Below are 13768 nucleotides of genomic sequence, written 5' to 3' on the forward strand. Positions count from 1 at the left end.
CTAGTACTGAGGTGACAAGCCTTTCGCTTCAAACACGTGCAGAACTCTTGCAAGTCTGCAGTTTTCTTAAAATGTTTTCAGGCTGTGGATTGAGAGACTTGCTCTGTAGGATCACTCTGGGACTGTGACAGATGGAGGACCTGTCACCAAGTGTGTGGTAAATTGCATCTATCTGGCTCCACTCAAAGTTGGTTTGAGAGCCTCTGGGATTTTCGGTGGATGAAAGTTTCTTTGTTATATAGCAGATTATGAAATATCTGGAAGGACAGTTCTGTTTTATCTTACTCTGCTAGCAGCCTTAAAGGACTAGATCTGTGTAAAAGTGTATGTCTCATCCAAAACAAAGTTCAGTCTGAGTGAGGATGTTGTTATGGGGATCATAACCATAGTATCCGTTTAAAAACATTTAATTATTATATTCCTAAATGATAAGAACATGGCATATGGCAGAATGTCTCAGAGGTCAGTAATACTTGCTTTAGGGGAATGTCCAAAAGGTACCATCATCACAAAATCTGCCTTTAGAGGAAGTTTAAATATAAGCCCCCATTAACAAAAGATTATTTTCCCTAGAGCTCTTACTCGTTAGTAGTTAAGTATTACAGCTGCTTTTTCATAAAAAGAAATGGAAATGAAACACAATTCAGTGTTTTCAGAAATCTTTTTAATATCCCTGTAAAACAGGAAAAACTTCTGTCAAACAGCAAACACTTCTGTTGAAGAACTGTAAAGATGATGCACAAATGTGGAGGAACAAATAATGCCATGAAGATTGTCTTCTAAATCCAGAATGCTTGTTCTAAACCACAGAAAAAACACCTTTGCATAAAGTACAGGAATATTTTCACTGAGAAGCTTTTTAAAGTTGTGGTACAAAAAGTGAATTGTGCATTCGTGTGCAGTGTAGTGCATTCATTGCATAGTATTACATGTGCAGTAATTAAAATCAAAGCAAAAGGCCAAATACCAAATGAAGGTAACAAAGTTATGAATGAAAATTTGGCTGATGACACTTGACAAAACTGTGTAAACAGTCCTTTATATGCAACATAAAGATAGCAAATGCAGAACGTGTGGAGAGTAATGCGTCTGGGAAGGCTCAAATTCAATTAATTTAAGACAAAACATTGAATTCTGTTTATGTTTATACCAATATAAGTCCAGGGTTGCTCCACTGATTTAGAGTTACTCTGGGTCTCTATCAATATGTTTGAAATTAGCATCTGTCTCACATCATAAATTTCATTTCTATCTTTTTCTGACTTGCAGCAGATCATGTGAGGGCAGAAAGAAAAAATGGCCCTTGGCCTTAATTATGATTGTATTACAGTGGCTTTTTCTAAAAGTCATACTTTTAATTTGTATTTAATCCCCCATTCTTTCTGAACCGTAAACCTCTCATTTGTAAGGAAAATAAACAGCTATTTTATTGTCTTGTTTCTACTGCAGCTTTATATTCAAATGCCTCTTAATATTTTCTCCTTTTCTGAAATCAAAGAAGTTTTAAAAATATGTACAATTCAGTTAAATAAATGCTGTTATAATTTCCTATGTTTAAAAGTTACTCTTCCAATGCACATCTAATAACTTCACTTCCATACATATCACCTTCTAGATAAAGGACTTAGAAGTAGTACTGTAGAAACAGGAACAACCTTACAAACTTGAATAGCAGATTTCTGCTCAAATCCACTCAAACTCACACTAATAGAAATGCTTTTTACAAGAGAAATAAACTGTACAGAGAATTATTTACTCTAATTTAAAGATCTGATTCAGCCCCTACTGAAACCAGTGGGACTTCCCATCGATTGGTTCAGATCCTAGATAAGAATTACAAAATAGTTGTAAGAGGATCAGGGCAAGACGAAATGTATATGCGTGCCACAATGCACACACAGTCATTTTGTCTGGCTTAGTATTGCATTCCTTTTTACATGGATGCAGAGTGAAAGAATACTGATGCTATCTACAGCTGTTCATATTGCTGGGAAAAATTAATGTTCCATCCAATTATTAGAATGCTCTTCTGCTTTGAGGAGAACGAACTAGGGTTAAAGGCATCCTATTTTTCTGTCAGTTTCTTGATTTAAGATGTCTAGCGATGGTGGTATAAATTCTTGGGCTGGAGTGATGACTGGAAATGGTTCTACATTGTTCAAGCAACCAGAGGGAAACAACTTGAGTCCTTCCACACAAAAGCATAACTACTGTAGAAAATACTGATTTGCAGTCCAGAAGCCAAGAGTGCACAATGATATGTAAGGGACAACTAATCTTCCACCAATACCAACAGAATCTTAGATCTTTATAGTTGCTCTCTGGACAGTAAAGCTAATTCCAAAGGCTGCTAACTTCTTGTCACAGTCCCAAAATATTTTCCTAACAATTAATAAGTTATTACACAGAACACACAAATTGTCCATGGCAACTTAACAGCAGTGCAGCAGTGCTGGGTGGCTGTTTTCCAAACTTTCTCCAAGATTTAAATGACTTACACAGGATATGTTAAGCAAGGTTTTGAAATGCCTTAGAAATCAGAGTAATCTAACAAAGCATGTAATATAACACTTGTCTGTGCTGGCTTGACATCTCTTTAAAGCAGTTGCTGAGTGGAGCCTGGAGTCCAAGGGGGATAGCAACAGGGAAGAATCATATTGCAGTCAGTAGGAATCCTTTGCTTGAAGGTTCTGAAGGACTTCCAGCACAACTTCATAACAGAATAAATACTCATCCTGTACATAGAGACACCAATGTGAAACACCTGTTTACATTCAACATAAATTCTAGACAAAGAAGGATGGACTGGCTGAAGTGCTGTTTATAACATCAGCATCTTTGTAACATGGATACACAACCTTAGGTATTTAAGAGCATCCTTGTTCTTCTTGTTCCATCACTCGTAAAAGTTCAGGAACACTTTCTTATTCCATGCTGTACCTGAAAGCATGTGCTCAAGTCTCATTTAGGTCAATGAAGGTTATCTATTTGCTTGATTTTAATCACATGCTCAATCATTATCCTGAAGAAAAATATATTGAAGCATGGGCTAAAATATTTGCCTATAGGAAGAACTTATCCTAGTCTTGTCTTGCTTTTCTTCCTACCACCTGTTTGCTCTAAATTGAGTTAGCCACATTTTGTCTTTTTCCTGTGTGAAAACTCTTTTCAGAGGTAGGTTTAACTCAGCAGTAGAAGGGTTTACTGAGGTGATGATAACGCAGCAATAGCAAGAATTCAGCTAAAGGCTGCAATTTCGCAGGGTAGAGTTTATGGTATCTCACTGGTTTTGTTGTTGTTCTCTGCTTTTCTTTTTGCTTTAAAAAAAGGGGGGGGGGCTGGTATCTGTACTATATTTGTGCTTTGCTTTTATTTCAGTTAGTTAGTAAGGACAGATCTTTCATATTTAAATCTAGACATCACTTGCCTGGAAGGCTATTATTTTCCTCAAATGATAGGGCTAAAATATGCTTTAAGCCCCAGATTTATCAAAGCATGTGGATATATACCACTAATTGAGGCTTTTAAAAATCATAATCTAGTTGAATATTGAGAACTTACCTTAGTCTGGATCATGCCAAAACGCTGATCTCTCAAATCTCTCACTATCTGCTTGATGCTGAACTATCAGAAGAGAACAGTTTTTATTTTGTTGACGTGCAAGTTATAAAGAAAAATTTAAGCATGTTCAGATGGGGAAGCTGTGACTCAGTTCTTTTACAGGTAGTATATTTGTAGTTATTATCTTTGTTGTTTAAAACAACAAAAGCTGGGTTTATTCCATTTTGTTAGGATAAATTCTACCAGGAATTACTCTGGTCTAAGATACTCTCACACGTTGTTGACCTCCATACAAATTTGTAATACTGAATGATAATCTGTTTGATACTTACACATAGATCTTTTTCTATATAGCTGAGCAGAACTTCAACACACAACAAAACTCCACTTCTTCCAATGCCAGTGCTGCAGTGAGCAACAATAGGTCCTGTACTGTGAGCTTTTCTCATGTAACAAATAAATTTTACAAGCTGCTCAGCCAGTTTGGGATTATTGTGGTCTGGCCAAGTGGTAAACTGCAAATGACTTATAATGCGCTTCTCTTCTGTCTGGAAGAGAAAGACCAGAAATGTTAAAAATGATCAGTCCTAAGACCTATTTTCAAGGAACTCCACTGATAAAATTTCCTTCAGCCTCATTCTTAGTCAATTTTTTGTCTACCCTACAATTCTTCAGCTTTTCATACTTGACACTATTAAGGTTTCGTTTAGGTTTTCAGAAATGCACTCCAAAGACACAGGCCTAGGAAATTTACTTCATATAATTTTGATGAGACACTGAAGTTACTCTGTTGCCCCAAAAGGATGTAGTTATCTTATTTGTTGGTTAGAATGGAAAAACAAAAACATTTGTTAAATTAGAACATTCCAGTACTCTTTACTAAAATTGTTTTCGTAACTGAACTAAACCGTACCAATAGAAGAGTAGTAACATGATAGCCATGATAGTAAGATCGTAAGTGTTATTCTGGCGATCAGATATGAAAGAACAATTTGTGATTAGATACCCCAACATACAAATCAAATGAACTAAAAAAATGCTTACAAGAATAATCATAATGTCGATAGATAGAGAGTATTATTATTTGAATGGTCTGGGACAGTACTTCTTTTTGCCAGATTGCCAAAACATGTTAAGTTGAATGCAAAAGAACTACCTGGATTTTTACCATCAGAAGAATTTGAATGCATGTCTGGATTTCTGCTGAAGTAAACCTGTGGCTTTCTGTAGTAATTTGATACTGGTCCAAGACAAACATAGTAAACGTAACATGTTCATTGAAACAATCATATAAAATGGCCCATCTTCCCATCTTAATAATCTTTTGGGAAGACTCATATCAAATGCTTTATGATGCTTCGCACTCAGTTACATAAGATGAATTGTGTGTTCTTCATATAGAGAAACTATTTTCTTGATGGAAAAAGACACCAAGGTAGTCTGGCACAAGTATGAATCTTTTAATTATTCCATTAATTAATATGTCCTGCAGCAATTTTTGCAAAGCTTTACTTAATATTGAGGCAAGACATTGATAGACTTATAGTTGTCCTGATTTCCATTGTTCTTACACCTGGATTCTGTATTTATTAGGTTTCTGAAAATTTGCTGCTAGATTTGTAGTTTTCTGTGTATTCATGTCTTTTCATGCATGAAAGAAGTATCATTTGTTCTAAATTCTAGGATGAAACTACCTTCTTCCCTCTTTCCTTCCAGCCACCATTACAGAATATGAACCCACTCTGGCAGCCCTTACTGATTTGATTTCATGAGAACAGTAAGCAATTCTGCAAAACACTGAATACACCAGCTCTGTGACTATTAAAGCACTAATTTTTGGACATTCTTGTCCAAATGTATGTAATGTTGGACCCATTGCTTGTGCAATGAGCAAAGAAGCATCATCTCACTAACCCTAATTTCATGCCTGTTATTCAGGTTTTTGCATTCCTAAAAAATACCAAGCAAATGTTCCAGAAGAAGCAAACAATAATAATAGCATTTACTCATGTAAAATATCTAATCAGTTTCATCATATGTGAAAGTATTAAGTACACTCAACTCACCTGCTTGTTGATCATTTCTATTGTTCTAATTATGAAGTATTCCAGAATCTGGTAATTGTCTAGCCTGAGATGGAAATTAGCAAGGTCTATAGAGTCATGGGGAGGTTCAGGCCAGTATCGATGACATTTGGCTTGCCCTAGCTCCACTTCTTTTGTCATCATGGCAATCACATCTGATTCACTCTCCCAGACCATTTGCCAGAAATCAGCCACAGTGGATGGCAGAGGCCCTTGGGTTGTAATATAGAAATGTTCCTCTTCTCCAACTTTCATTCTAATGTAACTTGCGTTAATGTAGCCATTCTTTTCTCCCAGAGGAACTCGTGTCTTATCATCTGTACAGAAACAGAAAGTTGCTATTTCAGCTGTAGATCTGAAACAGTTCTACCATCTCTAGCACGCAGGAGATGGGGAACCTCAGCCTCCAGCAGTAAAGTATGCCTCTGGATTTTAGAATACATTTGGTTAGTAGCACTAATATTAATCACTGCTAATAGGAATTCCCACAGATAAATTGTATGGTTCACTGCAGCTTTATTTCTCTTAAGATACTTGTGTAACACTCTGACAAGCCTTCTAATTACCATAGAATTGTTTGGCAGTAATTAAAAATAGTGTATCCAACACTGCTTTTAATGTATGGCATGGGAACATTGTCATCGGATATTTGTGTTATAAAACAGGAAACTTCTGAGAATGTATACTGTATCACTAATATAGAGACGTAACTGTGCTACAAATTTTGCATGTGTTGTCCTGCTGCTGCAGTTTAGAAAGACATCAAGGGTCTAGAAAGTGTTCTCCTTCTGTCATGATACCTCTCGGGGAATCATTGGGCAGTATATTATTTTTTGGCAATCCTTGTTAGCAGCAGTCATTCAGCTCTTGGACTCAAAATCTTCCTTCTAAAATGACTTCTCATCAATGACGAAACTTGTTTCTGACTCTGATCAGAGCTGAGCAGCTGAAAGCTCTGGTTGGATTTTATACTTTCAAATACTTCTGAAAGAATCTTTATCTTTCCAAGAGCTACATAACTCCATGATTTCCATTGTACTTTTCAGAATTCCACTGTGTCACAAGCAGTAAATGTAGCTGTACCATTAAATAGATTTAAAGAACTGCTATTATAGTTCAACTTACACTTGCCCACAGAAATGTAGTAGATGAATATCTCTGAGAAAGAGAGAAGGAAACACCAAGACAGATGGCCCCCTACCAGACCAAGTCCTGCCTTGTGGAAGATGATACTTCAGAAAATTACATGTTGTGCAATGCAGACATGCTTACATGAACTCTACCTCTTTTGGAAAAATCTCAACACATTTCATTATTAGTGGAGCTCTCTGTGAGCTTATGGTGGGATTTGCCTGCTACATCTCAGTACTACAGCTGTTTTGCGGTTTTCCAATGTCTTTGTTCACTGAATGTATGTTCTCATTACTGTGCATACTTACATGGAAGAATATCTCGGTATCTGTTTTTATCCTGATTTTCTGGTGCTTTGCCAGTTCTGCAGTCATCTGTTGGTTTCACATGTTCTAAAGCCTAGATCAAAGAAAATGGTCAATCCATGTTGTTCACATCCTTTACAGACAACCTTTACAGAGTCAGTGTGAGCAAACTTTACTGCTATATGTGACCCCAGACTGGCAAATAGACTTCTTACAGAAGAGAATCAGTACATCATTCTCTAAACTTCTAGGCAAGGAATTCAAATTTTTTTTATTTTTTTCAGCCTGCACAAAATTTCTGGGGTTTTCAAGTGAGATTTCCAACCCACATCCTCAGCCCCTGTCATTACAGATCTCTGTTGTATATTGCTGTAAAATAGATGTCTAGAATAGTGTCTTGGCCAAATGTCAGCATTCATAATTGATAACATACTGACTGAAGCACCAACTATTGCACTGTTAACAGGTAGTGAATGTCAGTGAATACTTTTCAGTGACAGAGAAAGTGATGGATATAGGGAACAGCATCAATGATGTTAAGTGCAAATCATATGGTTGTAAGTACTTCATAGCAGATTTAGGGGAACAGAATGCAGTGTAGCTGGAAGCAGGAATGTGCAAGTTAATTTCATTTACAGTTTTGAGTTACCTTCACTATTCTTTCTTCTTTTACCTCTTTGGTATGCATTGCACAATGCTCAGCTATCACATTATGCCACTATACAGTGTATATGGACTGAAACACATGACCGTTCTTTAACATCTTCATCAGCTTTTACTCAGATAAAATATCCATTGGCTTTGGTAACCAGTGCTTTCCCTATTAGATCTTTATGTTTTCTGTGCAGACGCGTGACTTAGCTCATAGTATGCCATGCTTACGTCAGTAATGGAATGGAATGAACAGAAATTAATACATGCCCTTGAGCCTTCAGGGGAAGTCAGCAAATCCTATACACTTGAGCCTGTGGGATTTTGTACCCAGAAAGTCAGAGATATAAAGCCAACTGAAAGAAACTGATAATGCTGTAATTACTATGGAAAAGTGGTAGCAACCTATTTCAGTGGTAATGAGTACACCCTTTAAAGGAAATTCCAGTACTGTGTGGAAGAATTATGAAATAATCTTCTTTGGGAATTTGCTGATAACCGAGTACTCTATTTATATCCTGAAAAAAGAGATTTTATATGCTTTCGTAATTTTACACTTTTTCATTATTTGTATGCCATCAGATGCAATTATGTGTTTTCATCATCTATGGAGGTATGTTACTTTTTCTTTTTAATTTCACAAGGTTCCTGACCTTAATAGCATTTTGTGGCAATGAGTTCCATGGATCACTGGAACATTTTGTGAAGCCTTTTCCTTTCATCAACTAAGTGTTTCAACACTAGTGAATCCCTAGCAGCATGGATGTCTTGTTTTAATGCAGCCTCTAGAATAGTTCTTAGGCAGATGTTCAGCAGAGCTGAGGTGGTAATAGGAAGAAGTCAGCCTAGGAAAAAGTGATTCATACTCTACTTTTGTGTATTACTTATTTTTCATTCCATGTGGGCAGTATCTTTGGACAGGGAACAGTGTAAGCCTGACCTGTGTGGAAAAAGAGAGATCCAAATACTGCAACATCACCCAAACAGCAGAGTAGAAGCCCCATTCTGGCTGGAATAATTCTCTGAGAAAGTGGAGTTAGTAAAGATATACAAGTGGATCTCCATTACAGTATGCAGAAGGCTGCTAAAAGTCACTTTCTTAGCTCTGCTAGACCCTCAGATCTTAAAAACATATCACACTTTACCATAAACTCCTTTAACACCTCTTGATTCTCAATCCGCAACTGAAGGCCTCGAATAAGACCTGTGATGCCAGTGCTTGGACCTACTCCAGTCAGTGATGGTTTAAAGTTAATTAACTGAGTCAGTTCATCTCCAGACGCAAAGGTTCTGCCTATATATCAACAAAAAAACAAAGGCCTTTTTAATGATTAATGTTCATTATGCAAAATCTTGGTTTTAAAAACTAGGAGGCTGCAATACTTAAGTACATTTTGATGCTCATACTGTGGAATTGAAATATGCAAAAATATTTTTGGCTTACTTATGTTCACAGCAGAAAGAAGAATAAGTCAGCACCATGGATACAACCAGCACCACATTTCATGTAATTTAGAAGCAGATCCAACTATTGCAACTTATTGCCTCATACAGTTTCTAAATACAGTCTGTTCTAAATAAACTGTCTTGCAGAATTGTAAACTTTAACACTAGTTTATATTGGCATAGGAGACTCTGTCCATGTCTTCACAGGGAATCATCTTCATGTTTCCAACACTTTCCTGAAAATTAGTATTACCACAACCCACTGCTAGGAATAATCACTGCAAATTCTTCCTCCCTGAAGTGAGAAAATATCTTCTGTTCTTTTCATCTTACCTTACACTCCCCTTCAAGAACAAGATGTGAAATATTTTTGATGCACCAAAATCAGGATTCAGTTTTACTAATTAGCTCATCCTGAAGTATATGTTCTGGTCCGAAACTTGACAGACTAAGAAGATGGATAAACATTTGTATCTCCAGAAATATCACTACTGCACTAGAGCAATTGAAAAACTTTTGTTACCATGTAGTGTAAAAACAGTAGTTTGTTTGGTAAAAAATAATGGTTTGAGGCAGAGGAATTATGGAATTTGTCCTTTTAGTCATAGGCTACTGTTGGCAAAGAATAACACACCACTGTCTGAAAGAAAACCTGATGATCTGTTCCACAGGTTTGTCGTACGCTGAAGGAGCAATGCTCTGTTTTCCTCTTGTAAAATGTCATGGCTACTCTCAACTAATCTCTCTTACAAAAGCGTTGTGCTTGCTATGCTTTCGTCTTGGGCTACAGCTTGCACTTGCCTTGCCTGAGCTTCTAAGACACTTTCTGTTCACTTTCTGTTCTCTAACCCTCACAGATGCAAGGGTGTCTCTATTAAGTAGTTGAGAGTGCCAGTGAAGATAGATCCCCTGCTCCAGACAGAGTGTGCTATTTCCCATATACCTCTCTTTCCTTCCAGATCAAGTGGAATAAAACCCCCAAACTTTGAGCAGGTAGTAGAAGATAGATTGGTTATAATTTTCTGTTTGCTAGCCAGCACAGCTTGGTAGTGTGAGGGAGACAACTGTGGTTTGTTACTTCTGATAAAAGCCATCAGCAATTCATTGCTTCTACAGAGCAAGAAGCAGGGAGAGGCCTCTATTTCAGAGAATCTATGGGATACTGCAGCATCCTCAGTATGATTCCTTTCACAATTATTCTTGTTTGGGGCAGAAGCAGCTTAATTTCCTATAGGAACAACTAGGCAGATTCTTTCTGTAAACTGTCTTCTGATATCAGAGGGCCTTTAGCACCTGAGCTGTGAAAGTGCTTCAGTATGTGTTTAGGCACATCAGTTCTAGAGGTTTTAATGAAGTTATTATATGAAGCGAAATTTGGTGATCCTGAGAACAAAGTCTTGAGATTGAATTTGACCCTTTCATTCTACATTTGTGTGTAAGCTTTCATTTACTTTTTGAGGAGTTGTATGGGAACAGTAAGGGAGAGAGGAGAATGATTTCAAAAACCTATTGCATGCAGTGATAACAAGCACATTTTGCAGTATGTTCCTGGAATTTGTTCCATTAATTCTCAAAGCCTTCTTTGTCATTGCCTTTCATATATGAAAAAGGCCTTCTACTACATCCAGCCAGTAAGATAATCCATCTGCTTTTATTTTATTCATTTTGGGACAAACTAAGAATTTCAAGTTTTTAATTATGCACTGGGAAGCTCCTGCAAGTTTGCTTTTGACCCAGATTGCAGTGGTCATTTTTTTTGTTCAGCCACTGAGCCAATGTGTCGTTTCTTTGCACTATCCAATAGTGTGTGATTTGAACAAATGTCATGATGTTGCTCAAATTAATTCAACACCTTTCTTTTCCTCTTATTTGATCAGTTTGTATACCTAATTGAGTATAAACAAGGTATTCAGAGATTTTCCTTTGGGGAAAGACATGATCTATAACATCAGAAAAAAAAAATCCCAATCAAAAACCAAACCAAAAGGCACAAAAAAAAAAAACCACAAAAAAAAAAACCTAAAAAGTTGCTCATCCTTTTGAAACTGGAGTTCCAAAGCAGAGGTGCTCAGAGCAGTGGTGAGTGGGTGATGGCCAGCAAAGCTGCCCTCCCTGGGTTCAATTAACTACATTCAGAGGTGCTCAGAGCAGTGGTGAGTGGGTGATGGCCAGCAAAGCTGCCCTCCCTGGGTTCAGTTAACTACATTCAGACTCATGTTCCTTCCTTCTAGTAGTTCGCCAAGAGCTTGAGAGACCCTGATGGAGGCCCTCTTCTTGTGGATGTTGCAAAGGTTTGATGGCCTTCATATACATCAATAGTAAAAATTGTGTCATGAGTGCCCTGCTCTTTAAGACACAAAGAACAAATTCTTAGCTTGTATACAAGGGACTAGTGTTGTTCTCATTGTACATATATGGAGGAGCTGGCCTATAATGTTAAAGAAACAAGAGAAGTTTTTGCATGGTTACTTCTAGGTAGAACAGAAATCCTGTGGGGCATATCATCATCTTCATTGTTCCAGCTGTCTGACTCAGACTGAAGACTTTCTCTACTGCAGCCTTCACATTCTGCATATTTCTGTGACCTGTAAAACAGCATTAGTTGAATGGTCTTATGGAAGTGGCAGAAGCTTTCATAATCTGAACCATACAAAGGTTTTGGTTTTAATCTATTTTTGGTCACTTTTAACTTTCTTGAGCAACTGTTTTCAATAATTCGTGTGAACTCTGAAGAACATAAGTTCAAGGAGTAATAGTAGCATTTTGTCCAGAGTAGTGTTTGCAAAGATAGCTAGTGAATACTATTTTCTGTATGTAGTTTTTATTTATTTCAAAGAGATAAGAACATGCTTTGTATAAAAAGCTGCCCAAAAATGATTGAAAATAAGGTTTGTCACAGTTATAGACAAATTTTCATGTATGACATTTTTGAGTTGTTAGGCAATCATAGCTAAATAGGCTTTGCTTGTTACTGTTTCCTAAAGTATTTAGAAAATTTTAAAGCACTTAAATATGTTTTAGGTAGAAGATACGCCTGCAATCCAGAATACAACTATTTGACCCATGTGCAGAATGGGTCAAATATTCTTCTACTGGCTAACTCCAAAACCCTCAGACCTAACATTTAACTATGTTAGTAGGCCTAAGCCTATCACAGTCTTACATTATCCTATCCTACATATGATCATAACACATAATGTTAGAAATAGTAAAAGGTACACTTAAGAGGGAGAATAAGATAATAAGTAGCAGCTTTGTATCAGTAACCATTGCAGGCTGTGCATGTTCAAGTTGCACAAAGCTTTTGCAAGTAGAAAATAGAAATATCGGAAAACATCGGTAGTAAAAAGATTCAGGTCACAAGACAGGGGCCAGAAAACCATCCTATTTGCAAAACAACCAGAAAAGATACTTGTTATCCCTATATATGATAAGATAACTTTGTATTAGCCATAGATGCATTTGTGTGTCTTGCACACAGAGCAAGATAATTTAATAGTAATCACACCTGATTACCTGGTATATCACAAGATAATGTTATATTAGCAATGAGATAATAGCAAGAGGCACTGAGCTTATGTTCACATGGATGTTCTCACTTGTAGATGCTCTCAAAGCTTCTTTCAAACTTTATCTCTGCAAGCAGGTAAGTTAGGGAAGAGTTGCATCCCTAATTGATTGGCTAAATACTGTTCTTAAAAAATTTTAAGTTTTAAATGTAAACGTTTAGTCCTTTTTTCCACTTATGTGGTTTATAAGTGATAAAGAAAATAATCATATTTCATATTTCTGCATCATTGTAATAGACAAAACTGCCCATGTCTTATCAACACTACATTATTTGATTTCCCATTGTACTGTAGATTTAAAATTTGAAGTAAAATTCTTCTCTTCTTGTACTATATACTTTCCTTGGAGTAACATCCTCAAATTCTCTTGATTCCCAGATGTCTGGAGTTCAACATCTGTATCACTACAGCCATGGTAGCACAGGGCCCAGCCCAGGCTGCAAGACCTGCTTGGAACACTTAGTAAAACCCACAGGGACCCTGCCCACACCAACGCGATAGCGCTACCACTGTTCTCTCTCCTCCTTAGCTTAGGCACGTCTGCATGAGCTGTTACACCTAGAAGCTTCTGTTTCATTTGTCTTAGTAGTTGTGTGGAAGCTGTTTAGCAACTTTTACTGCAGATGGAGCTGCATTCCAATAGAACTGTATTTCTATCAATTAGGACATGAGTGCAATTGCATACCATATTAGGACAGCTCTGGAAATATAAAAATAAATTATCCGTGCTATTTATTTTAATAGTTTTACTGCATTTGAAAGACTTACCTGTCTGAAATGTTACTGATGATATCCTTATAGTCTTGTCCAGCCAGCTGACCTTGCAGAGGGCAATTGTGTGTACTTTCCAGATCCTGCAGGTTTAAAATAAGAAAAGGCTGTGAAAATTTAGTAAACAGAAACATCAAGAATATAGTTACTTTCATCAACAATCTTTCTTATATCTGACAAAAATGTGTCGTTCACTCAAGAAGGAAAGGAAAAATAGACTAGTTTTCACTTTCAGATGAAAATATATAAC

At 36.8% G+C, this 13768-nt stretch overlaps 1 protein-coding gene across 5 annotated transcripts in view; it reads right to left on the reverse strand.

Moving 5' to 3' along the window:
- Nucleotides 1-642: 642 nt before the first annotated feature.
- Nucleotides 643-13768, reverse strand: part of FRMPD2 (FERM and PDZ domain containing 2) — a 67789-nt gene continuing 54663 nt past the window's right edge. For all 5 annotated transcript variants that reach the window (XM_087767242.1, XM_087767240.1, XM_087767239.1 and 2 more), the window contains 8 exons: nucleotides 13516-13601; nucleotides 11648-11763; nucleotides 8878-9026; nucleotides 7085-7175; nucleotides 5628-5962; nucleotides 3894-4109; nucleotides 3562-3624; nucleotides 643-2735 (listed from right to left, as the gene is read on the reverse strand). In XM_087767242.1, coding sequence (XP_087623368.1) covers nucleotides 2664-2735; nucleotides 3562-3624; nucleotides 3894-4109; nucleotides 5628-5962; nucleotides 7085-7175; nucleotides 8878-9026; nucleotides 11648-11763; nucleotides 13516-13601 — 1128 coding nt within the window. In that variant the 3' untranslated portion in view covers nucleotides 643-2663. The remainder of the gene's footprint in view (nucleotides 2736-3561; nucleotides 3625-3893; nucleotides 4110-5627; nucleotides 5963-7084; nucleotides 7176-8877; nucleotides 9027-11647; nucleotides 11764-13515; nucleotides 13602-13768) is intronic.

This window comes from Nipponia nippon, unplaced genomic scaffold, assembly GCF_047370975.1.
Source record: "Nipponia nippon isolate SJK-2023a ecotype South Korea unplaced genomic scaffold, ASM4737097v1 scaffold_3, whole genome shotgun sequence".
In the NCBI taxonomy this organism is placed as follows: Eukaryota; Metazoa; Chordata; class Aves; order Pelecaniformes; family Threskiornithidae; genus Nipponia; species Nipponia nippon.